General features: G+C 43.6%; 1 protein-coding gene across 1 annotated transcript in view; it reads right to left on the bottom strand.

Moving 5' to 3' along the window:
- The window catches only part of C9H12orf56 (chromosome 9 C12orf56 homolog), a 52,659-nt gene that overhangs the window by 19,331 nt on the left and 5,600 nt on the right, over positions 1-27,728 (bottom strand). The window contains exons 2-5 of the mRNA XM_021205834.1: positions 17,956-18,115; positions 14,570-14,642; positions 8,174-8,570; positions 2,554-2,627 (exon numbers count right to left, since the gene is read on the bottom strand). Coding sequence (XP_021061493.1) covers positions 2,554-2,627; positions 8,174-8,570; positions 14,570-14,642; positions 17,956-18,115 — 704 coding nt within the window. The remainder of the gene's footprint in view (positions 1-2,553; positions 2,628-8,173; positions 8,571-14,569; positions 14,643-17,955; positions 18,116-27,728) is intronic.

A 27,728-nucleotide genomic window follows, 5' to 3' on the forward strand; every position in this document is an offset into this window, starting at 1 on the left:
CTGCCTCTCTGCCTCTCTGCCTCTCTGCCTCTCTGCCTCTCTGCCTCTCTGCCTCTCTGCCTCTCTGCCTCTCTGCCTGCCTCTCTGCCTCTCTGCCTCTCTGCCTCTCTGCTTCTCTGCCTCTCTGCCTCTCTCTCTCCCTCCCTCCCCCCTCTCTCTCTGACTCTCTCTCTGACTCTCCCTTTGCCCCTCTGCCCCTGTGCCCCTGTGCCCCTGTGCCCCTCTGCCTCCTGAGTTTAATCCTGGTATCAAAGGCATGTGCCCCCACCTTCCAGCTGTGACTGGTAGGATCTTAACTAAACTTCATCTTCCTAGCTTTATCATTGACAAGCAGTGAGGTCCTACACCCCACGAAATGAACTGTCAATCACTCTCTAACTCGCTGTTCACCCCTGTTGTTGACCAGCCACCACACTTCTGCTGTCCCTAGTAAACTTTTCCATGGGCTCATTTGTACCATTAACACAGTCCAGAAGCCCTAGGTAATAATATTTGTTTAATGTTTTCTTTCCATTACCTCCTTTTCTGAAATAGGTGTATTTATACAGAAATATGTCCATGTATTACTCAACAGGGAAAGCTGTATCACTTGGTATAAGTGGCCGGCAGCTGTAAATGTCATGTGGAGGCTACGTATGTTCTGATAGACAGTCTATGTTTTAGACAGAGGTGGGGCACTTGGTACAAAGAGCAGAGCACCAAGCTAATGCACACTTTCTGTTGTTGCAAGGAAACTTTTCAGAAAGAAATGCTCTTCCACCATGGAAAGTAAAATAATGAACTCTCTCTCTCTCTCTCTCTCTCTCTCTCTGTGTGTGTGTGTGTGTGTGTGTGTGTATGTGTGTGTGTGTACATGTATGTACACATGAGTGACACCATACTTGGAGGCCAGATGCATCAGACGCCCTGGAGTTGGAGCAACAGACCATTGAAAGCAGTCCGACATGAGCTCAGAACTGAACTAGGATCCTCTACAAGAGCAGTATATACATACTCTGAACACTAATCCATCTTTCCAACACCCCTCCCACTGTAAATTCACACACACACACACACACACACATTTTAGTATTATATTAATCTTATTTTGCCCATTGTGCCCCTCAGATGGATTCTGGGAATAAAACTTGTTGTCATTAGAAGGGACATGGAGACGGCTCAGCAGGTTACAGGACTGTGGTGAAGGGAGACAACCTCTCTTCAGTCCTGAGGCCCCACGTGATGAAGGAGAGAACTGACTCACAAATGTTGTCCTCTGTCCTCCACATACATGCAGGGCATGTAATAGGGTGTGAATGCAGCACACACATACACATGCACACACATGCACACATGCACACACACCTGCACACACACACACACACACACACACACACACACACACACACACACACGAGACAAATGAAATCCTTTAAGAGATTGACCTCACCTGGCACTGTGCTCAGAAATGGAGATTTGCAGCAGAAGGGGCACTCCCTGGCTGTGGCAAGCTCCAGGCTGGGGGCTTTTCAGGGACTTGTTACTCACTGTGGTGGTTTGACTATGCTTGGCCCAGGGAGTGACACTATTAGGAGGCGTGGCCTTGTTGAAGGAAGTGTGTCACTATGGAGGTGGGCTTTGAGACCCTCCTAGCTGCCTGGTAGACAGTCTCTTCCTGGTCGCCTTCCAACTAAGATGTAGAACCCTTGGCATCTCCAGCACTGTGTCTGTCTGCCTGGATGCTGCCATGCTTCCCACCTGGATGATAATGGACTGAACCTATGAACCTGTAAGCCAGTCCCAATGAGATGTTGTCCTTTGTAAAAGTTGCCTTGGTCATGGTGTTTCATTTTCACAGCAATAAAACCCAAAGACAGGGTTAGTGCCCAAAGTCCTCCTAAAGTTCACCCTGTTTATTTCCATGGGGGAGGAGCAAGGGGTGCCGTCTGTGATGCACCCTCACACCTCCATCCACTGTGTTTCAGTCACTGTCTTAGTCAGGGTTTCTACTCCTGCACAAACATCGTGACCAAGAAGCAAGCTGGGGAGGAAAGGGTTTATTCAGCTTACACTTCCACATTGCTGTTCATCACCAAAGGAAGTCAGGACTGGAACTCAAGCAGGGCAGGAAGCAGGAGCTGATGCAGAGGCCATGAGGGGAATGTTACTTAATGGCTTTCTTCCCCTGGCTTGCTCAGCTTGCTTTCCTATAGAACCCAAGACTACCAGCCCAGGGATGGCACCACCCACAACAGGCTAGGCCCTCCCTCTTGATCACTAATTCAGAAAATGCCTTACAGCTGGATCTCGTGGAGGCATTTCCTCAACTGAAGCTCCTTTCTCTGTGATAACTCCAGCCCATGTCACGTTGACACACACACCCAACCAGGACAGTCCCTTACACCTCCTTTTCTCTGGCTCCCAACTTGTTTCCGTGAATACTTGTGTTTGCAGATCTAAAACGTATGGCAGAGGCTGAGGTAGGCGTTTGAATATGGCAGCCAACCACACACACCGCACAAATCTAGAAGTGCAGAGAGAAATCTCTAATGAGTATCCCACATCAAGCCTTACCTGTACGGCTTCGGATTCCTGATGACATCATTGTGCTCACTGGCACATAGAGGATCTTGTAAAAGAGTGGCTCTCTGAAAGAGGAGAGGGAGACTGTCAGGATTTTTGTCTACAAAAGGCAGTCTCTGCTTCTGCTCGGTGTCATGTGTCCACACTTGAATCCCCATGGCCTCCCTTATGCTTTACTTTCATAAGTCAGTCTAGAATTTGATAACTTCACAAGGAATTTTTTTTCATGATTTGGTCTTTATAAGTTTTAAATACAAAGGTCTTTCACTGTAAAAAAAAAAAAAAAAAAGTATTCACGTTCAATTTTCCTTCACGCACACTCAAATTGGAACAATACACCAAGTGCCACGGCTTTCGCTCAAGGTTGACGTGCAAATTCTGTCTTTTTGTCATTACTGTTGTTTTGAGACAGGGTCTCGATTTGTAGCTCTGGCTTGGACCTCGCTTTGTAGACCAGGCTGATCTCAAACCTCCCAAAGACCCACCTGCCCAGGCCTCCCAAATGCGGGGATTAAAGGAACATGCTAAAGAGCCTGGCTGAATTCTGTATTTTTAAAATGATTTACCAAGTGTGGACAGTAAATGCATGAAGTGAAGTATACACATTCTGTTTCCCCTTTCCTGTCTACATACCATCCATAGCAGCTATTAGCATTTTGAATTTTTTCCTTCTAGACAATACAAATTCATTAATTATAACATCTACACTTACAGTGTTTATATACTGGTACATTTATTATAATATGGATTTACTACTAGTTAAATCATACCACATATATTAATCTGAAAATTGACTTTTTACATTTATAATATACTGGATCGATTTTGTGTATATAGATTTACTATAATTTTTCAAAGACTACTCAGTATTTATCGCATAGATATACTTTGCTTTTGCTCTAAGCTGATTTTTATTTTATTTTTTAAAGATTTATTTATTTATTATATGTAAGTACACTGTAGCTGTCCTCAAACACTTCAGAAGAGGGTGTCAGATCTTGTTACGGATGGTTGTGAGCCACCATGTGGTTGCTGGGATTTGAACTCCAGACCTTCAGAAGAGCAGTCAGGTGCTCTTACCCACTGAGCCATCTCACCAGCCCCTAAGCTGATTTTTATAATCCCAGTGCCTCTTCTAATTCTTTTTTTTTTTTTAAGATTTATTTATTTTATGTATATGAGCACATTGTTGCTCTCTTCAAATACACCAGAAGAGGGCATCAGATCCCATTACAGATGGTTGTGAGCCACCATGTGGTTGCTGGGAACTGAACTCAGGTCCTCTGGAAGAGCAGTCAGTGCTCTTAACCACTGAGCCATCTCTCCAGCCCCGTACAATACTTTGTTAACTATTCCCTTATTGATAGAGTTCATTTTTCTTTTAATCTTTCATGTTAACATTTCCCACTTATTCTGTTGTTGTTTAATGTGTCTGCTGCCAGGTGAAGCCAGAAAAGGTGATAGATCCCCTGAAACTGGAGTAAAATAAAATTGTGTGCCACCACATCTGTGCTAGGTATGGAACCTAGGTCCTAGTGCTCTTATCCACTCAGCCATCTTTCCAGTTCCTCCTACTTAGTCCTTAAGACAGATAGTACTGGGAACCGGAGAGATGGCTCAGTGCTCTTCCAGAGGACCTGTGTTTAGTTTCTACCCACACAACAAACTCTTTAGCCATCTGTAACTCCAGTTCCAGGGAACCCCACACCCTATTTTGGCCTTCAGAAGCAATTCACACACGATACACATACATACACGATGCACACAAAACACTTGAGCACATAAAACATTTTTAAACCTTAGAAGCAAGTAAACAGAACACTCAGAAAGTAATAATTTAGATTATCGTTTACTGATGTTTCCCTGCTTCGGTTTTTCTTTTGAGGTAAGTCTTCTGTATTTTTAATGTTTACTTATTTATTTTGTGTGTATGTATGGGTATTTTCCCTGTATGTATGTGTTTGCACCTCATGCATGCCGGAGGCCATTGAAGCCAGAAGAGAGTATCAGATCCCCTGGAACTGGAGTCACAGTTGTTAGCAGCACGGAGGCACTAGCAATCACACTGAGGGCTTCTGAAGGAACGGCCGGTTCTCTGAACTGCTGAGCCATCTCTCCTGCCCCTCTTTATTTTACATCTTCACAAACAGAAGGAGCTTCTGAGTTGTTTTCGTTTGTTCTCCTGTCCCTGAGTTACTCCTATTCTTTTGTCAAGGTAGCTATTATATAGTATAAGAAAAACTAGGTGCTTTTTCTAAATAGTTCATCACTTCTGTGTTTAAGAAAAAAACGTCCATGATGGTGGACTTCATAGGTCCAGCTCTCCTTCCATCCCAGGATTTGGTCTGTTTAGGCTTGGGTGGGTTTTGTGCATGCTGTCACAATGGCTGCAAGTTCAGATGTGCAGTTGCTCTGCTGTGTCCATAAGACTCTGTTTCCTTCTAGTCATCCGCTAACATTTTTAATGACAGGATCTAGCAAACCATGAAGATGGTGCCCCTCCATCCATCCTTATTCTGGTGGGTATCGTGTAGAAGTTATGACCCAGTTCTTCCTCCCAGCCCCATGCTCCCAGAAATAAGACTCAGGCTCAAACTATAATTACAAATACCTTGGCCATACAGCCAGGCAGACTAGCCTGACTGGTTCATAACTTCAGATAACCCAATTATTTTAACCTACATTCTGACATGTGGCTGGTTACCCGTGCTAAGGTACCATGCCTCGGTCTCCTCACATCTCACCGGGTGAATCTCCTGTCGGCCTGACTCTATCCCAGAATTCTCTCTCCTCCCGGATGTCCCCCCTTCTATTTCCTGTCTGAGCCATAGACCATAGGCTTCTTAATTGACAGGTCATACATCCATACAATACACAAGATGTTCTCTCTACAGTAGAGTAAGAAAATATTCCCTGGGTTCAAATCCTAGCCCTGCGCTGTACTTTTAACTTATCTGTGCCTCAGCGGTCTCCTTTGAAAATGGGAAGAACAGCTTTCTTTTCCTGTAGGGGACTTGGGTTCAGGTTCAATCATCCACATGACCCACAGCTGCCTGTAACTCCAGTGCCAGGGAACTCAAAGCCCTTTTCTGACCCCTGAGGGCTCCTGTACAGTGTGGGAACCCAAGCCTACACTCAGGCACCCACGCATACACACAAATAAAAACTTAAAGGTAAAATATTTATGTAGACTGTAAATTATAAAAAGTCAATTACAGCCGGGCGGTGGTGGCGCACGCCTTTAATCCCAGCACTCGGGAGGCAGAGGCAGGTGGATTTCTGAGTTCGAGGCCAGCCTGGTCTACAAAGTGAGTTCCAGGACAGTCAGAACTACACAGAGAAACCCTGTCTCAAAAAAAAAAAAAAGTCAATTACATTTTTATTTTCTAAGATTTATTTATTCTTTTATGTAGCAACAGTACATTGTTGCTGTCTTCAGGCACACCAGAAGAGGGCGTTAGATCCTGTTACAGATGGTTATGAGCCACCATGTGGTTGCTGGGAATTGAACTCAGGACCTTTGGAAGAGCAGCCAGTGCTCTTAACCGCTGAACCATCTATCTCTCTAGCCCAAGTTTTTATTTTTTAATTAGAATTTATGACAACTATTTTTTAGAAAACCAGTTTTCCTCTATTTAGGATTTGTTTGTATTTTTAACTTGGAGAACGCTTTTTAAAATTTTTAGGGAGGAATTTTAGATATTTTGGATCCTTGTGAAGTATGCTGTCACTTATAAAACTTATTTTTACTAGTTTCTTCTGTTAAAAAAAAAAAAGCTCTGTATTTACTAAAACTATGTTGGAAGGTATTAATAGAAATTAAGATCACTGAAAATAACCCAGAATATATTTTAATAAGTTTTCCTGTTGTTGCTGGTTGGTTGGTTGGTTGGTTGGTTGGTTGGTTTGAAATGTGGTGTCACTGTGGCCCTGGCTGTCCTGGCTCAGGCTAGGCAGACCAGCTTGACCTTGAACTCACAGAGATACACCTGCCTCTGCCTCCTGAGTGTTAGGACTAAAAGAAGCATCCCCACCCAGCTAGTAGCTATTTTTAAAACTGATTCTCATGTGGTAACGGCATCTTAACTGAGACTGTGCTGCGGCTCAGCTGTGGAGGGCATGCCCGCCATTGTCTTATAACCAAAAGTGAGCACTCTGGATAAAAGTTCTTCACTGAAAGTTACTATGTAACACTCACTGAGGCACTGAACCCATTCTGTGTTCAGTAGCCTTGTTTTAGTTGGGTGTGGTGGCACGTGCCTGTAATCCCAGAACTTGAAAGGCTAAAGCAGAAGTGTTACTGCAGATTCAAGGCTGGCCTGTTTTAAGGGGTGGGCACAAGGAAAAGAAAGAAAAAGAGGGTGGGAGGGAGGGAGGGAGGAAATAGAGACTTAGACAATTAATATCTAGATTGAAAAAATAATTCTCGCAATAGTTGTTAAACTAGTGCAGTAAGGAAATACAAGAACAGGAGCCTTGCAGACGGGCCAGTGAGCAAAGGCGCTTGCTCCATAAGCCAGATGACCTGAGTTCAGGCTCCAGAACATTGGAAAGATGGAGGAGAGAAGCAACTCCAAGAAGCCGTCCTGCACACGCACACTGTGTCATACGTGTGCCCTCCCGTATCATACATATGTGTGCACACCAGAACAGTAAAGTTTTTAAGGGGGTACAGAGACAGACTGATGCTGTTCAGTTTCATCTGAGTTCTGTGTCGCCCAGCTAACTGCGAAAGGCCCTGGAAAGACTTCGTCATGATGGGCCTTGTTCCTCAAAAGCCTAGCTTCCTTCTCTTTCCCTCACAGTTTTCTTCTTCCTCCTCTTCCTCTCTCTCTCTCTCTCTCTCTCTCTCTCTTTAGATTTATTTATTTATTTATTATATGTAAGTACACTGTAGCTGTCTTCAGACACACCAGAAGAGGGTGTCAGATCTCGTTACGGATGGTTGTGAGCCACCATGTGGTTGCTGGGATTTGAACTCAGGACCTTCAGAAGAGCAGTCCGGTGCTCTTACCCGCTGAGCCATCTCACCAGCCCTCTCTCTCTTTCTTTCTTCCTTCCTTTCTCCTTTTCTTTTCTTTTCTTTTCTTTTCTTTTCTTCCTTCCTCTTTTCCTTTTCCATTTCTTTTCTTTTCTTTCTTTCTTTCTTTCTTTCTTTCTTTCTTTCTTTCTTTCTTTCTTTCATACATATGCCACATACATGCCTGGTTCCTAAGGAGGCCAGAAAAGGACATCAGATACCCTGGAACTGGAGCTAGAGATGGTTGTGACATGCCACCTGAGTGCCAGGAATCAAACTCAGGCCCTCTGCAAGATTAACAGTGGTCTAAACTGCCTAGCTAACTGGACAGTCCCCAAGACACCTCTCATTAATACTCTTCTCACCATTCAGGTGCAAACACCTGAATAAAATATGCCCTTATTTGCCCAGTGCATTCCTCTCTCCCTCTCATGACAGTCGCTAAATTCCAAGGCTCAGTACCCAAAATGGAGAGAGAGAACAGGAAAGCATGCCTGCCCTAAAAAAATAAAACAACAACAACAACAAAATGAAACAAAAAAACCTGAAGCAAACACGCGGAGGTCAAGGCTGGCTTCCTCGGTCACTTACTATAATGTAGTTGTTCCATGAACTCTTTAGGTGCAGAAATATTGATGAGGTTGCAGAAATAATATACAGATGAAGTTCAGATTCTTCTTTCTCCAGGCTCGGGCAGCTGTGCAAAGGAGAGGCTGGGAGAGAATTTCCTAAGCCAAACTCACTTTTGTTCCCATCAAACCTGAAAGAACCTTCTCTTGGGGAGTCTCTGGGATCTGGAAGCTCCTGGGGCTCTTTTGTGCTTGATGCAAGAGACAGGGAGGCAGGCATGCCAGTAGCTGCCTTAGACTGACAACTAGCTAGGGTAGGCAAAGGCCGAGAGGCGCCTTGGCCTGCAGGGGACAGTTCCTTGAGGGCTGAAGGACGGGGAGTTGGGTCCTTGAATGGAGCACCGCTCTCCTGGTGGGACCTGTGGGTAGAGATGAGCATTAAATACGACATTGAGAATTTAACAACGAGGAACCAAGAGAATCTAGCCACCAGTTTCAGCAATTCATGACTCGGGAAGCAACTAACTTCATGTAGATAGAATGCTAGTTCTGAGAAGGGGGTGACCAGATCCCATTTTCTGTGATGGTTTGAATCTCTAGTGTCATTTTGAGTGTTCAGTCCCAGCTGTGCACCATTTCCAAGGCTACATTTCCTTTTGGCCATGGGGCCTGGATAGTAGACATAGGTCACAGAGGTGGGCCTTTGAAAGCCATACCTGGCCCTGGTTTGGCCTCCTTTTATGTCTCCTGGTCTGCTATAGTGTGAACAGCCACCAAAATGCACTGCCACCATCAAAGTCTGAGCCCTTTTGCAGTGCCTCTCCCTCTGTGGTTGGCCACAACTTCTAAAACTGTGAACCATAATAAATCCTTCCTTGGGTCATTTCTGCCAAGTATTCTGTCTGTGGCAGTGGGAAAAGTAACTAAGACATCATTACCACTGACCACGGAAGTTGGGTGTGGCTGTCTCTTGGCATGTTCTTCTTTCGGAGATAAAACCCTACCAATGTCATACAAAGAATTGCCTTTTTAGATTTCGGCTTTTGTCACTGTTTGGGATTTTGTGATGGGGTCTCTCACTCTGTAGCAGTGGTTGGCCTGGTGCTTGCTATGTAGTCCAGGCTGGCCTTGAACTCTCAGGGATCCACAAGCCTCTGCACCATCACATCCTACAAAGGCATTTTTTTTTTTTTTAATGATGGATACTTTGGGTCTTCTTGGAGTCCCAACTTTCACTGAAAGGACTTTGCTTGTTTGTTTTTTACTTTTTGGTTTTCAAGATGGAGTTTCTCTGTGTAGCCCTGGCTGTCCTGGAACTCATTCTCTAGACCAGGCTGGCCTTGAACTCAGAGATTTACCTGCCTCTGACTCCTGAGTTTAATCCTGGGATGAAAAGTGTGTGCCACCTAGCACTAGCTTGGCTAGTTTTTTTCTTTCTTTTGTTTTGTTTTTTAATATTTTATTTTAATATGTACGTGCATAGGTGTTTTGCCTGCCTGTCTGTGTGCCACATATGCACCTAGTGTAAGACCAAAGGGGACATCAGATCCTTTAGAACTGGAGTTTCAGGCAGTTCTGAGCTGCCAGGTAGGTGCTGGGAATTGAACCTGGGTCCTTTACAAGAATAGCCAGTGCTCTCAAGTGCTGAGCCATCTCTCTAATCCATTTCCGAAGTTAATTTTAAACAAACAAGATGCATTCTTATGAGTACAGTACTGTTGACTGCTCTGGGTTTCAATCCCCAGCTCCTTCTCTGCACCTTAAAGTCGGCGGCTACAACTGAAATGTTGCTTGTTTAAAATTTAGGCAGCAGCCATTTTAACTCCATAGCGGCATCTGTATGGAAGTTATGAAACAGTCACAAAACACCTTCTCTTGCACCACCGAGGTCTGTGCACCACTGTAAATACTCCAGGCTGTGTACAAGGCGTCGAGTTTCAGAGTTTTAGCAGCTGCTGGGAACATGCTCTGAGAAAGCAAACACTGCCTTTGTCCCCAGAGGGGACTTGGCATCCACAGAGTGACCGGATTCCAATGGTGACTAAACCTTTGTCTTCGGACTTTGTGTACTCAGCAAAGTGAGTGCTGTGGAAATTCAGTGTAAATTAAAGGGAAAAAAAAAAAAACCAAACTCCTAACCTTCTCCAAGATGCTGGCCATTACTGGGGACACATAAAGAAAAGGATGTTACGATTGTCAAGAAGAAAGGAAGATGAGGTGTTAATGTTTTCCACTGTCACGATTTCTATTTCAAATCATCTATTCTATTTTTATGCTTGTATATGTGCACCTGTGTGTGGGTGTAGGAACCCACACATGCCCTAACGTGGTACTAGAACCAGAGGAGCTGGCTCTGGTTGGTTGTGGGCCAGCCAACACTGATGCTGGGAACCAAACTCTGGTCCTCTGCAAGGGCAGCCAGCCTCCTTACCCATCGAGTCGTCTCTCCAGCCCCTCCATCATTACTTATGTCACTGACTTCTGTCCTAGCGACCTCTTCCTCCTTTCTTGCTTTGAAGTGTTTGTTTGTTTGTTTGTTTGTTTGTTTTCAGTTAAAGGAGGATGTGCTCACCGTGGAGCCTCAAAAAGAACCAAGTATGGATATAGTAACAAGAAGGCAGAACATCTCCATGCTCGTGGCTTGTGCTCTGGAAGTTCAAGTTGCTCTGCGGGGCTGCAATGGCAAGATAACCCCACACACATGAGACACTACAGTCTCTTTCACCGCTACTACATCACATAAGATCATTTCCAAATTTAGAGAGTATGTGGGGGTGGTCTGCCTTTAAACATGGGAAGCACTTGATGGAACCTCCCATGGCTGTCAGCTTGCGGATATTGCAGATTTAAGTGACATTTCTAGAAATGGCATCCAGGAGGAGGGCCGGTGCTCTAAAACGAGATGCTGCTGCCCTAAACCAACCAAGATTCCATTAACAAATGACAGGAGAGTGTGGTTTCCAACCCTCTGACTCTTAACGAGGTCAGAAGATACTTTTCCTTAAAAAAAAAAAAAAAGTCGGAGATGGTGGCTCAGAAGCAAAAATGTTTGATGCTCAAGCGTGGGACCTGAGTTAAAACCCCCCAGGACGTCATGAGGCGTGTCGTGTTTATAAAAAAATAAGGAGAGAAGGAATATGTTTTGGTGGATGTGTGGGGGAAGGGGGTACCTCTGAGGGCCCATGCTGAAGTATCTCTTCGTGCTGAGGGACCAGTCACAGGACAGTATAGTATAGAATAAAGTTTATTCAGGGCATGGGGAGGGGAGTTCAGGGAGTAGAGACAAAAAAAAAAAAAAAAAAAAAAAAAAAAAAAAAAGGCAGAGAGAGAGGGGAGGGAAAGGAGGAGGAGAAGGAGGAGAAGGAGAGGAGGAGGCTGGCCATGAGCATGTAGGGGAGGAGTGGGAAGAGAGGGGGGAAGGGGCAAGAGGATAGAGCGGGAGCAAGAAGGCAAAAGAGCAAGAGAGAGCTGAGGGGGCACGAAGCCCCTTTTATAGTGAGTCAGGCACATCTGACTGTTGCCAGGCAACCGTGGGGCGGAGCTTAGACAAAATGCTAACAAGGTGGGGGTAGTAGAGACAGGAGGACCCTCAGAACCTCAGGAGATAGAGGACTGAAACAGGAGGATCCCTGAAGCTTACTGGTCACCAGCTAAATTCCAAGTTAAGTGAGAGACCCTGCCTCAAAGCGTCAGATGGAAAGTGACACCCCCCATAAAGATATGCTCACTCGTACACACAAGTGAGTTTTTAACAGTGAAATGTCTCCCTGTGTTTTCTCTTGTAAGCTCTATGAATGCACAGACCTGTCCACTGAGGAAGTCACCCGAAGGAGAGAGAAACCTGAGTACTAATCTCCTCATCAGAGACCACGAGTCTGTTTTCCATCCATCCCTTGGGTGCTTACACCTGTTGTTTATTACTATCCTGAAAAGTAATCTCACTTATGCATCTGATGTCCCAAGACAGCAGCTTCCTTCTTCCGACCCAGCAGCTTTTCATAATTAGGCTTCATCCTCACATCTGAGAGGCGCTGCGGAGCTCTGCCTGTGTGGAGCTCTGCCTGTGCGCATCGCGTGACCGTGGCCCTCTAATTATTGTGCTTCCCGTCCTCCATCCATCCTACCTTTTGTTTAGACTTTGTTTAATTACGGAGATGACACTTGGAGAACGCTCTCAGAGAGACTCAACTCCGCTCCCACGCCCTCTACTTAGAAACTCCTCATTTGCACTCATGAAACACGTAAGCCCCAGTGTTTTGTTTTGGTTTGGTTTGGTTTGGTTTTGGTTTTTTTTACGAGACAGGGTTTCTCTGTGTAGCCCTGGTTGTCCTGGAACTCACTTTGTAGACCAGGCTGGCCTCGAACTCGGAAATCTACCTGCCTCTGCCTCCCCAGTGCTGGGATTAAAGGCATGCGCCACCACTGCCAGGCAGCCCCAGTGTTTTGAGAGACTCTGGCCCCCTGGCTGCTGGGTATTTTTCAGCGGCACATCCTCTATTCCAGTGGGATTGTCACCAACCTTTCCCTGGGATTTTTAAATTTTTAACGCAAGGTGTGAACAGGCCCACATCCAGCAGTGGGAGCTGTAAAATGTGAATTTCCAGCTCTGCTGCCCTGTGAAGGCTATGGGACTCAGTGAGATTGAATGAAGCTGACGGACAAACATCAGAGCAGACAGAATGCTGTGCCCCACACACCGGGGGCCACCAGTACCAAACCCCAGCTTTCTTCTTGGACGTGCACAGACACACACACACAGAGTAAATAATAAAATAAACCTTTTTTAAAAAGAAGCTTTCCAAAGGATGTATCCAACTTTACTTTCAGGGTCTATTTTGAGGCCACGCAGGACTGCTTATATCCTGTAGGAGTTTTGTTCTCTGTTGCTGTGATAAATATTATAACCAAAAGTGACTAAGGGGAGGAAAGGGCTTATTTGGCTCATATTCAAGATAACAGGCTTGTGGTGGTTTGAATAAGAATGGCCCCCACAGACTCGTGTTTGAATGCTTGGCCCATGGGGAGTGGCACTATTAGGAGGTGTGGTTTTGTTGGAGGAGGTGTGGCCTTGTTGGAGGAGGTGTGGCCTTGTTGGAGGAAGTACATCACTGTGAGGGTGGGCTTTGAGGTCTCCTATGCTCAAGCTATACCCAGTGTGGTACACAGTCTCTTTCTGCTGTCTGTAGATCAAGACCTAGAACTCTCAACCCTTTCTCCAACACCATGTCTGCCTGGATGCTGCCATGCTTCCTACCTTGATGAAAATGGACTGAACCTCTAAACCTGTATGCCAGCACCAATTAAATATTGTCATTATAAGAGTTGCCTTGGTGTCTTTTCACAGCAATGGAAACACTGACTCTGGCTATGTCACGTTGACGATCAAGAGGAGCCATCACACAGTCCTAACATGTTCCATGTATCACCCACCCCAGTCTTCACATCCCGGTCTCCTTGATGGCCCCATCTCCTTGGGAACTATCTCTTACCAACTGTCACCTGGATTCTTGATCTCTCCCACAAATTAATTTAATTTTTCCCCTCTTTAAATCTCTCAGAGCTGGGCAGAGGTGGCGTATGTCTTTAGTCACAGTACTGGGAGGCAGAGGCAGAAAGATTTTTGTGAGTTTGAGGCCAGCCTGATCTACAGAGTGAGTTCCAGACAACCAGGGCTACACAGAGAAACCTGTCTCAAAAAAAAAAAAAGAGTTCAAGGTCATCCTTAGCTACATAGCGAGTTAAGAGGCCTGTCTTGACTACATGAGACCCCCATCCCAAAAAAGGAAAACTGAACTAAACAAACAAACAAAAAATCCCGACATTTTGTTCTACACAGAGTAAATAATCATGGTCAATAATTTATTGTTTGCTTGTATAGCCCTGGCTGTCCTGGAACTTTTTTTAGACCAGACTGGCCCCAAACTCACAGAGATCTGACTGCCTCTGTCTCCCAAGTACTGGGATTAAGGGCATGCACCACCATCACCCAGCGAATAATTATTTTTACCTCAACTTTAATCAACTATTCATTTACATTGTGACATTGAATTATTAAATAAAAATAAAAACTAAATGACATTATTTTACTTTAGCTAGCTGGATTTTACTTTGGGGAAAATTTTTTTCCAAAATACTTTTTTATGTACATTGTTGTATATAAGAGCTACACAGAACAAATCTAAAGCAAATAGTAGAAAAGTTATTTAGGGGAAAAAAAAACGAGGGCTAAAGAGATGGCTTATCAGGTAAAGGTCCTGAGCAGCAAGGGGGATCCCCAGAACCCCCACACACACATACACACTGCTACACTGTTGCACGCTCGCTTGCACGCACATCCCACATGTACAATGTATATAAATGTATTTTCAAAAACTGCAACATAAAATGAGTTCCAATCAGCCAGTTTAAATAATCTTACCTGAGAGAGGATTCATTCAAACTCCTAGAAACTTTTCTTCTCCAAAAGGTAAGGCCATTACTCTCTTGCTTGACTTAAAAACAAACAAACAAATGTGGCCGTTAATCATATAATTCAAGTCTATGAGGACCTAATGTTTATAATGGGTAGTGACACAAAAATCCTAGTGCCTGCCAATGTAACTCTATGTTGGCCTGAAGTCTTCATTTGCAAAATGACAAGGCATGAGTAGGGCTCAGCCTGCTTCTGGAGTTGGTGGAATGCCTGATCTCCTAGACCCTGGTACCGGAGTCTGTGGGTAACGGCAAGAATGACAAAAGCCTGAAGGCATTTTATTCTCTAGAGCAAATGGCTTAGACACCAAGTCTTTGGTCAGCTAGCCCAGTGGATGTCAGATGGGATGTTCATAATGCTACCCCAACTGAAGACATTTGTCAGTAGGCTGGGAGATGGCTCAAGCAGTCAAGTGCCCGCCACACAAGAACCCAGGACCGGGTCCCAAGCATCCATGTAAAAGTTGGGGGTAGTGGCATGTGTCTGTGACCCACTGAGCTTGCTGTGGCTGTTTGTATTATGTTAATTTGGGTCCCCAAGATTATTTGTACAAGAGTCCACAGGTCCTCACCGGAAGACACTGAGGGACCCTGTCCCCCCACACACACCCCGGAATTGGTTCTGATTGGTAAGTAAAGTTGCCAGCAACAATGGCTGAGCAGGGAAGACAGAGGTGGGACTTTTAGGATTTCTGGGCGAGGGACCCAGGGATCCACCATGCTGGGAGAGGGAGGAGGAAAGGAAAGGCTCCACGCCACAGAAGTTGCTGGACAGAGAGCATAGCAGCCATGTAGGAGTCAGGGGAATAGCAGCCCAAGAGTCTAGGGCACATCTGTTCAAGGGTAGCCAAGATGGAATATAGGATTTAGTAAATAATAACTTGGGAATATCGGAGGGAGGTGGAATAGTCACATGGCACAGCCATTGAGCTGTTTTAGACATATCAGAACATAAAGGCTGTGTATGGGTTCGTAACCAAGAACGTTGCTCTATCACACTCCCTCCCAACCCATGCTGCTGTGCCAAAGCACAAAACCATGGGACCAAGAGGCCTTGGACAGCTGTGTGAGCAGAGCTACCCCTTCCTCTGTGTTCATTTCTCTCAGGTACCGTGCAGTGACTGAAAGCTGACTGACACCACATTTAATAATGGCTCTGCATCTAAACACAGAAGGACGCGTACATATTCACGAAGAAAAACTACCTTTTCTTTGTATCTCCGGAAAAGCTGGGTCTAATAATCATGTGTGATGATTTAAAGCAAGTGTCCTTAATTACAAGTTATTTGCATGTTAAGTTTTCCTTGTTCAGATGATCATGTTGATTAGAGAGTGGACAACTTTACCACATGATAAAAATATTCCCTGGGCTTTCCCCCGAGAGGTTTGAAGTCAGTCCTAATAATTACCTTTATTTAACATCTCAGGAGTTCATGCTTGCTGCTTCTCTAGACGTGACATTATCGTTAACATTAAAGATTTTGGTAATGACTCTTTTGACACAGCTGGTCAGATGGGCATGAGCCCTCACTTTAGGACCACATTACAGACCACATTAGCTAAGAGGTAAACCACAGTAGCCTACATATAAAAGGATGCTCTAACCAAATAGTTTACCTCAACAGAAAACAGAGTATGTCATTGTTATCATGATAGAAAGGATGAACAGCTTTTATCTTGTAATGTGTCTGATTGTTTCTTGTGATAAGAGAAGGCCTGTATTTCAAAGGACATCCACGTGAGACTGTCAGATGGGGTGGGCAGGAATGGAGGCCCACACCTCTAATCCCAGCACGCAGGAGGCAGAGGCAGGTGGATCTCTGTGAGTTCAAGGCCAGCTTGCAGAAACTCGTCTCGGATGATACCTTCGAGTTATCTGAAAGTAAAGACTAGATGACAGAAGAGATCCTGTGACTAGCCACACAGAGGTACACAACATAAATTCTCCACCGTTCAATGTCACTTGCAAAGTTTCTAGGAATTCTGATCCCATTCAACTTAAATGCTTTTCTCTGTATTCTTTCCATGTTTTCAAGTTCCTGTCCCTGTTGAAAAAGAGCCAAGAAAACGATGCATGTGGGCAGGTTGAGAATGCATTTGAGGCAAACAACACCAGTTAGATGTCCTAATTAGTGTGACAAGAGACCAGTGAGCGGCCAGGGATTTCATAACCCTGCTAATGATGCCTGGTACAAACAGCTCCCATGCTGTAGCTATCGAGGTGCAGGGCTGCTGGTCCATTAAAGGGGAAAACATCACACAACTTCCTTCTACTGTGTAGCTGTCTGACATTCTGGAAGGCTCTCAATCTGGTTTGGAGTGAAGACCAGTGGACAGTGAGTGGCCGCTCTACTTGAGTGTCAAAAGAAGGGGTTCTCCATGGGCACCTCAAACCTTCACTTCCCACCTTTCCTTTGACACTAAGGATACAATCCTTTTATTTATGTATTTCATGTGTAGCAGTGTTTTGCCTACATGTATGTATATGCATCACCTCTGTGACTGGTGCCCACAGAGGTCAGAAGAGGGCATTGGGTCTGGAGTAACAGATGGCTGTGAGCCACCTATGGGCTCTGGGAACTGAACCCAGGTCCTCTGTAAGCCTAGCGAGTATTTTCAACCGCAAACCTGAGCTATAGAGCAAACACTATCTCAAAGCAAACAAAGAAGCCCAGGATCCTCTGAGTTCTATATATGGTCACACTTCATGTATCTAACCTGATTCCTTATCTTCTTTATGCTCCCAGATAACATCTGACCACCCCGGCCTGCCTTCAGCAAGAATCCTGTTTGGTTAAATTAGCCTGACAGTCCGTGACTTCAATGCCTCCTCTGAGTAGTTTTCTGCCCAGTGATCCAACCCTGCTTCTTGGCTAGCAACCCCACTTGCCATCTACGGCCAGAATTAACCCCAGTCCTAGATACTACAGAGACTATTTCAAAGGTCCTGGATACAGCATGTTTTTACCTCTATGTAGTGCCAGAGACAGGCCATCAGCAATGCTTCTCCTTTGTTTTTCTATTCCTTCTTTTCCTGTTTATCTTGAGCTTGCAATTCTCCTGCCTCACCCATCCAGGGGCTAAGGTTACAGGTATGTGCCACCACGTGGTTCAAAAAGTATTTTTGATGAACAAATGTGGTTAAATGACCACCCTTTCCTAGTGGGTGGCCCGGGGCGCAAAGGTTGGCCAGTGGATAGTCCAGACTCAGGTTCATAAACCTTCTGTTTACCCTCAGTACTTCTTCACTAGAATTATTTTCTTAAATCAATGGGTATCAAAAGGCAGAGAAACCTTGTCTCAAAAGAAAAACGTATGCAATGTCCTACATACCTTTTTTGTTAGCATTGCTGTGGTGAGCTGGAAATAGGAATTTCCCAACCCCTTTCGATTTTCCGCGCTCCTTTTTCAAGACCGTGGAAGAATAGACAATCCGAATGTGCTGGTTGATCTCTCTGTCTGGTGAGTTCAGAAATTCTGGGTAATCGTCAATCTGAAAAAGAAAACGGATCTTCTTGAACACAGAAATCACTCATTTTGAGATAATAATTCCCACACAACTAAGGACAAGCTGACTCTTATGGTTTGTATATGCCTGGCCCAGGGAGTGGCACTATTAGAAGGGGTGGCATTGTTGGAGGAAGTGTGTCACTGTGAGTGTGGGCTTTAAGACCCTCATCCTAGCTGCCTGGAAGCCAGTCTTCTCCTAGCAGCCTTCAGATGAAGATGTAGAACTCTCAGCTCCTCCTGCACCATGCCTGCCTGGATGCTGCCATGTTCCCACCTTGATGATAAAGGACTGAACCTCTGAACCTGTAAGCCAGCACCAATTAAATGTTGTCCTACTAAGAGTTGCCTTGGTCATGGTGTCTGTTCACAGGAGTGAAACCCTAACTAAGACATACCCTGAGTTGCTTTCATGTTCTCCATCGGATACCTTTCCTCTTCTTTTCCCCATTCCTTCCTTCTATTTTGCTTAGAAAAGTCACTTCATCCTACAAGACTAACCTTTCACTTCCTCAGTGGAAGCACCCATGGCACATTCTTGATGAAATTCCACTCCCCCTTCTGGGCTCCTATAACATTCTATTTAGTAGATTTCATTTCATATTAGTTGAATGCATAAATTCTATTTAGTAGTTTTTCACATTTCATTATAAATATTTGGTTATGGGGGCTGGAGAGATGGCTCAGCAGTAAAGAGCAATGATTATTCTTTCCGAGGTCCTGAGTTCAGTTCCCAGCAACCCATGGTCGCTCACAACCATCTGTAATGGGATGTGACTCCCTCTTCCGGTGTGTCTGAAAACAGCAACAGTGTACTCACATACATTAAATAAATGATTTTTTAAAATAAATAAATATTTGGTTATGCCTGTTTTTCTTCTTAACTGCTTGTTTCTCCTTTGAAATTAATGACATATATATATATATAAACAAGCCAGGCATGGTGGCGCACATCTTTAATCCCAGCATTTGGGAGGCAGAGGCAGGTGGATTTCTGAGTTCGAGGCCAGCCTGGTCTACAGAGTGAGTTCCAGGACAGCCAGGACTACACAGAGAAACCCTGTCTTGAAATAAATAAATAAATAAATAAATAGACAAACAGGCCTCATTTTCACTACCTGAAATTTCAAAATATTGGTGGGATGCCCATAATAAAATGGACCACCTGATTTATAGAAGTGTCTGTGGTAGAGGACTGAAGATGCCCTGGGCCACATTAGAGGACCCATTCATCTAAAGTGATATTAGGAAGTGGAAACAAGGCTCAGAAAAATCCAAGGTATTTAGCATGTGTCCACTTCCACTCAGGATTTAACATCCTCTACACACAGTAAACCCTAACCCTCTCTGCAACAGGGAAAGAAAGCAATTAATTAATTACAGCTTAATTAAACGCCTATTCAAGAGTATTTCTAAGAGAATAGAAAAGATGGGAAAAACCACAATCCCAAAGAGTGGAATATACTGATAAAATATCCAAAATATGAGACATCTAAGTAGGTTTCCTCCAGAACGCCGTGTGCCAGCAATCACGTACATTACACCATCCAGAGCTCAGCCCAAAGTAGACGCTATTTTTATGTTTGGAACTTGGCAGATCTACCCAGTGTGTAATTAAAAATCTCACTGTATTCCTACCAGGTGGTTTTTTCCATTATACTTTGCTTGGGCTTCAGAGTGGCAGTCCCCAAGGAAGCTATTTTTGAAACCTCTGAAAATTGCTAACATAAACTGATCCACTCACATGCTCCAAAAAGAACCTCTAGTTTTGTGAACGTGGGTGTGCCCGTTGAAATATAGATGACCCCCTCCCTCAGACTATTTCAAATCATTGCCGCATAGCCAAGGCCCACAGCTAAGAAAGAGTAAAGGGAAAAAACAAGTCCAACTCTTGGTCCTGTGTAAAAGCTACAACTCCTCGCCCAGAGTCTTCCAACTACGCATGGCCTTGGATGTCAGCCACAGCGAGAAGACCGTTTCAGTCTCGGAAGGCCAAAACCTTTAAATAGAGAGCAATGGTATGGAGGAGTTTAAAAGGAGTTTTTAATTGCTTCTTGGCAGTTAGGATTTTGGTTGTGAGCCTAGCCTTTAACGGCTGAGCCATCTCTCCAGCCAAATTTGTTTTTTGTTTGTTTGTTTGTTAATGAGACGTCGCATCTTGTTATGTTACTCCCTACACCCAGTCCCTTACGTGGCTGAAATTACAGGATGAGCCAACAAATATCTATTTTCAAATTTGTTTAATTCATCACCAAAATAAAAACCCCCAAAATGAGATAGATAGAATGTAAAGTGGTATTCTAATTTCAAAGGAATTCAGCCTTGGGATTCGGCCACCAACCTCACCCCCTCCCACTTTGGCAATCCATGCCCAGGAACCACATAATTTGCCTATCGAGGTAATTATGTTTTTCCTATTGCAACCCCCAAAACTTTCTAAAGCTATCACAAACATTTGTAGAGCTATTGATGTGGCTATATCCTCAGTGGTTAAAGAGGTCGGTGCCAAGGTCAGCAGATTTGTGCTAATAAATGCCAGCTCAGTTATTTCAAATGCATCACCCATATAACCCCTCCCACCCTCCATCTCATCTTAAGAGGCATATGATACTGCCTGTCTCATGATACCATGCCCAGCTGATATTTGCCTCCATTGATGACCACTGATTACTCTTGAGAACCACTCCAATACAATTCTGAGTCATCTCCTGCTCTACCCAGCACAACATTCCTCTCTGATGGTGGCAGCAAGGGACACTTGGAAGGGGACAGAGTATCCATTTGTTTCTGTCTCAAGTTAGTATGGTATACTATGAAGAAATGGTCTTTATCTTACAGTACTTCTCGGTCCATTGACTAAACTATTAAGAATCTATGCATTTAGCCGGGCAGTGGTGGTGCACGCCTTTAATCCCAACACCTGGGAGGCAGAGGCAGGCGGATTTCTGAGTTTGAGACCAGCCTGGTCTACAGAGTGAGTTCCAGGACAGCCAGAGCTATACAGAGAAACCCTGTCTTGAAAAACCAAAAAAAAAAAAAAAAAAAAAAAAAAAAGAATCTATGCATTTATATCATTTTATCTTATTTATATTGACAACTGCTATTGATTTATGTTACTATTAAGGAGCTACTTTCAAAATGCAAGGAGAACATAGTCTTAATATGAGCAAGTCAGTCCGTAATGACCTGATTCCTTCATAATGGTTTCATAACCTTGTCTTGGGTTTTTATCAGATTTTAAAACTAGAGAAAAAATTACCCTTATTTGGCCACTGATTGTTTTCTTTTTTTCTTTTTCTTTTTCTTTTTAAAGATTTATTTATTTATTATATGTAAGTACATTGTAGCTGTCTTCAGTCACTCCAGAAGAGGGTATCAAATCTCATTACGGATGGTTATGAGCCATCATGTGGTTGCTGGGATTTGAATTCACAACCTTTAGAAGAGCAGTTGGTGCTCTTAACCACTGAGCCATCTCTCCAGCCCAATTGTTTTCTAATTTGTTTAATTCATAACATATATTTTCTCTTTTTAAAAGATTTATTTATTTATTACATGTACAGCATTTTGCCTGATGCATATATATGTGTATATATATATATATATATATATATATATATATATATATTGCATGCCAGAAGACGGCATCAGATAGAGGACAATATATACAATATATAAAGAACATGAAAACAAAAACAAACAAACAAACAAAAAAAAACCCCATCCAACCAACCAAAGAGCCAATCAACCATATAGGCAGGTGTCACTGTGGGAAAATACTCATTAAATATTTTTAAAAGTGTTCAGCATCTTTAGCCACTAGGGAAATGTGACTTTTTTTTCAAGAATTATTTCATCTATTCTATGTCTGAGTATGAATGTGTATGTAACTGTCTTTAGACACACCAGAAGAGGGTACCAGATCTCATTATAGATGGCTGTGAGCCACCATGTGGTTGCTGGGAATTGAACTCAGGACTTCTGGAAGAGCAGTCAGTACTCTTAACCTCTGAGTCATTTCTCCAGTCCCCATATACATTTTCTTAAGCATCTACAAAAAGCACCAAAATGAGACTGGTCTAACTGAACTACATCCCTGGTTTTCCCCCCTTGAAGCTTCTCTGGTTACCTGTCAGTTTGCTCCATTTTTTTCCTTTTAAATCATAGTGGTTATTATGCATTCCAAATACCACTCTCAGTTATAATTATGTCAAGAACCTATATCTTTATGGTCATTCTACTTCCTCAGTGTGTCTTCTGCTGAGTATGACTGTATGAATATGTGCATACATATGTGTATATGTTCATTCTTTTTCTGTAGTCATGATTTTTGTAAAGCTTAAATTTGATTTTTATTTATTTATTTATTTTTATTTTTTATGTTTTTGGCTTGCAAATACCAGTTAGGAAGTATACCACTGAGTCTCAACCCTAGCTCTAAAGGGGACATTGTTTCAAGGGTGCTGGTGCTAGATCGTGAGCTCAGGGCATGTTACTAAGAACACACTATGATATGGCTTAAGGTTATTCTTGTCATTATTTATAATTGTCGAGGGATTCCAGGTTCTAGAAATACGAAAAACACATTGTCTTCCATGACCTATGGCATCTCTGTGGCACCTAAGACGTCACACAGTACACGTGTGTATTTTTATTATTTCATTTTTATTTTATTGTACTCCTTTTGTTATTATTATTGTTTTGGGTTTTGTTTGTTGTTGTTGTTGTTGTTGTTGTTGTTGTTGTTGTTTTTGAGACCATTTCTCTATGTAGCCCTGGCTGTCCTGAAACTCACTCTGTAGACCAGACTGACCTTGTACTCAGAAATCCGTCTGCCTCTGCCTCCCAAGTACTGGGATTAAAGGCATGCATCACCATGGCTGGTTTACTATAGTGCTTTTCATTGTATTTATTTTGTTGCATTTATCTGTGTATGTTTACATACACTAAGGCGTTCACACATACACATAAAGAACATAGCTCTTTTTGTGACACCTTCTAAATGGTTGGCTGTGTCAAGATGAAGTTGAATATTCCTTTCCAGCTACCTTGGGTATAAAGTTTCTTGAAAGGGATGGTGAACACAGACTCCAGACTGTGAGAAGCACGGCATCACAGAAGAGTTGGCTGCTGATGCTGAGGTGTTGTGTGGTCCAAGTCAGCGGTGGGAATGACAAACAAGGCTTTCCCATGAAGCACTGTGACCCACAGCAGAGTGCGCCTGCTCTCGTGTAAGGAGTATTCTATTACAGTCCAATGAGAACTGGAGAAGGGAAGTACAGTCTGATACACTGAGGATGTCAGTCTGAGTGCTTCCAACTTGGTAATTTAAAAAGAAGAGGAAGAGGAAGAAAGAAGAGGAGAATTGGAAGAATAAGAGGAAGAAGAAAGAAGAGGAGGAGGAGAAAAAGAAAGAGGAGAAGAGGAAGAAAAGAGGAAGAAGAAGAAAGAGGAAGAGAAGAAAAAGAGAAAGAGAAAGAAGAAGAGGAAGAGGAAAAGGAGGAAGAAGAGGAAGAAGAGGGAGGAGGAGAAGCAGGAAGAAGGAGAAGAGGAGAAGGAGGCAGTGGTGGTGGTGGCAGCAGCAGCAGATGTGGTGGCACATCCCTTTAATCCAAGCAGAGGCAGGCAGATCTCTGTGAGTTCCAGGACAGCCTAGTCTATAGAGCGAGTTCCAAAATAGCCAGAACTACACAGAGAAACCCTGTCTTGAGAAAAACCAAAATTAGTTAATCATGTGTGTGTGCGTGTGTGTGTGTGTGTGTGCGTGTGTGTGTGTGTGTGTGTGTGTGTGTGTGTTAGGAAGAGGAGGAGGAGAAAAGAGGGAGAGAGATTGATTCCTGAGACAGATACTACTGTGCCTTGACAGTCAGTGTTTGAAAGAACTAGCAGCATCCAATTTTGTTAGTCTCTCTAAAGATTATGTCCACCAATTTGTTGTCAGAAAAACCCTTAAACAAGAAAGATAAGGAGCCCATGATCAAACCTCCCATGCTTGGGCAGCTTGTCACTCTAGTCCCGCAGCACCAACACCGACAAAACACTCTGAAGAGAGAACAAGGGGGCAGAGCAAAATAAGCTAAACTTCTGGGCAAGAGAGTGAAGGAAGCCTAAGAAAAGCACTGGGAATGGTCGCCAAGAGACACGGGCTGTCCAGACACGATCAGACCATAATAAAGAAAGAAACAAAAGAAAGAGAAAGAAAATCACCAGAAGTTGATGAACAGCATCGTATGGCTACTATTTCAGTCAGTTTCTTTACACCCTTCTTCCTGACTTCACCTTCTCTGTCTGGAGCTAACAGCCACTCTTAGTGTCTGTCCTTCCCACCATTTGTCCTACTATTAGTAAATATAACCCTAAGCCATATACTTTTTTTAAAAATTGTTGTTGTGTTATGTTGTGTTTGAAACAGTATCTTGCTGTCTAGCCCAGGCTGGCCCTGTACTCGAGCTGGCCTTGAGGTCATGTCAGCCTTCCTGCCTGCATCCCCAAACACTGGGATTATAAACAAGTGCGACCTTGCCTGAGTTTGACCCAATCTAAAATCTTATTCATTTTCTTATTGTATAGGGAAAGCATGAATGCGGTCTCCCTGACTTAGTTAAGGTCGGTGTTGCTGTAAAGAGATACCATGAGCACCGCAACTCTTATAAAGGACACTATTTCATCGGCGCTGGCATAGGTTTAGTCTATACTCATCAGTGGCAGGAAGCAAGGCAGCACGCAGGCAGATGTGGTGCTGGAGAGGTGGCTGAGACTTCCACATCTGGGCTGACAGGCAGCAGGAAGAGAGTGAGACACTGGGCCTGGCTTGGGTACCTGAGACCCTCAAAGCCCACGCCCAGTGACACGCACCCTCCAACAAGGCTACACCTCCTAATAGTGCCACTTCCTGAAGGCCTATTGGGGACATTTTCTTTCACACCATCACAGCCCACTAGCAGAGGTTATGCAGCCGGGTTTTCTACACTTTGGGAACTCACAGGAGCCGGCACACCCTGAGTTTAAAACCACCTTTGTGATAAGTCATTGCAAAGTAAGTACTTTTTGTTTCTCCAAACGAGACAATTTTTTTTAACTTCGTTTCCTTTTCACTTATTTTATTCTTCTTTCAAAAGGTTTATTTTATTTCTAGTTATGTGTACTTGTGTGGGGGTGGTTGTGTATGAGCACATGACTACGGACACCCACAGAGGTTAGAAAGAAGCCATGGATGCCCTGAGCTACAGGTAGTTGTGAGCACCCAACATGGGTGCTAAGAACCAAACTTGGGTTCTCTGCAAGAACAGTAAGTGAACTTAGCCACTGAGCGGTCCCTCCAGACCCTCATAGCCACTAAGCCATCTTCCCAGCCCCTATTAGCCACTGGGCCATCCCTCCAGCCTCTCAGCCACTGAGCCATCTCCCAGCCCCACTTTTATCCCCTTATTTTTGAACTGAAAAGCACTTTAGTTTTTTGGTTTGTTTTTTTTTTTTTAATTATTTTTAAGCTAGCATATAAAATGTGTTTCATTATGGCCACTTCACACATACAAAGCATTATCCTTTATTCTTATTCCTGGAGCCTAGGACTTCTAGAGGGCATATAGTCACAGGAAAGAGAGCGGGGGGGGGGGGGTGTCAGGAGACCTTTCCAGTAGCTGTGAAAAAGAATGAAACTTTGCCTAACACAGCAGGGTCTCCAGAGCATGCTGAGACGTGAGCTCCAAGTTCCAGAAGAGACAGGCAGAAAGTGATAGAGGAAGACACCCAATGCTTCCTTCTGGGATCCCTATGCACACACAGGTCCATGCATACACAAGAACACATACACAGACGAATACACACACACACACACACACACATGCATACATACATGCACTGACATGCACACACACCATGCACACTCATGCATATACACACATGCACACACACACTCATACACATGCACACACACACAGACAAAAACACACACAGAGAGACACACTAACACACTTATTTGTATGTAAGTAATACTTTTTTGTATTTCGGGGCTTTTGTTTTTTTGTTTTTGTTTTTTTTTTGTTTTTTGTTTTTTGTTTTTTTCGTTTTTAGCATATATAGGGGCTAGAGAGATGGCCTAAGAGTATCTGAGGCTCTTACGGAAGACCAAAGTTTGGCCTCCTGCATCAACATAGGAAGCTGACCTGTAACTCCAGCTCTGGGGACTCTGACACCCTCTTCTGGCCCCCTGGGCACCCACACACATAAATAAAAATAAAAATTAAATATAAAGAAAAAAATGTGCCTAGCCTTAGAGAGACTCTAATGAATTGTAGTATTGTATACACAAGAACAGAACTCTAGAGAATGCCTCCAAAAACTTTTAATGAAACTCCAGTGCTTTAGGGAGGCCCAAGCTTTCTAGGAAACTTTGAGATGAACCATATCAAATACCTGTTAAGAGCCCAACTGCACATTAACGCTTTTTTTTCTAAAAGGGAAATGTCACCCTGTCCAAATTTATACGTTTTGCAAAACGTGTAGATTTCTGATCTAGCTTTTCATAGCTGCTACCTGCCCCCATGTCCACCCTTTTTCCTTTAGAGGAGCAAATGGGATTTCATCAACTTGCTCACAGGAATGTTTTTGTTGTTTTGTTTTTTCTTGTTTTGGTGGGTTTTTTAGGGGTTTGGTTATTTTGCCTGAAGTGTAACCAAGTCTTAGATCAGTGGTTCTAAACCTTCCTAAGGCTACGACCCTTTTATACAGTTCCTCAGGTTGCAAAGAGCTCCAAATATAAAATATTTCATAGCTAGTCCATAACTGTAATTTTGCTACTGTCATAAATCACAATGTAAAATCTGATATGTAGGATATCTGATACAGGACCCCTGGGAAAGGTCATGTGACCCCCTCAAGGGGTTGAGAATTACAGGTGGAGAGACTCACAGGTTGATAACTGTTGTCTTAGACTAACATGCTACCACACAGTGAGCATAGAAAGCTGGGGCCCAGACTTATTGAGGCTAGTTTGCTCTGCGGCTTACACAAGTCCAGTGACCAAGAACAAAGGCAGAAACGGAACCTGAGACAAGTGAAAGTTAACTAACCAGAAGGCAAGCGTGTGCGGTAAGATGAGAAGTCTGAGGACAGAGAAAAGGATGGGGAAGAAGTAGCCCCAGAAAGAGGAAATCACCCTAGTAGGAAAGGGCACAAGGTTAACCTTCAGGAAAGGGAAGGCTGCCCCGCAGTGACATGTAACGCAGTGACAACCATGACACAAGTCAGAGGGTGCCCACACAGAAAACAAGAAATTAGGGAGCATGAAATTCTCAAAGAAAGAATAAAAGTATTAAATTCTTAAAAATTAGAAAACTCCAACCTGGTGTGGTGGTGCATACCTGTGTACTTGGGAGGCAGAGGCAGGCAGATCTCTGGAATCGAAGGCCAGCCTACAATAGTAAATCCTACACAGCAAGTTCCAGGGCCAATTAATGAGACCCTGTAGGGACAACATTGGAATTTCAATTTTTTTTTTTTAAAGATTTATTATATGTAAGTACACTGTAGCTGTCTTCAGACACTCCAGAAGAGGGAGTCAGATCTCATTACGGATGGTTGTGAGCCACCATGTGGTT

This window comes from Mus pahari, chromosome 9 (assembly GCF_900095145.1).
Source record: "Mus pahari chromosome 9, PAHARI_EIJ_v1.1, whole genome shotgun sequence".
Lineage (NCBI taxonomy): Eukaryota > Metazoa > Chordata > Mammalia > Rodentia > Muridae > Mus > Mus pahari.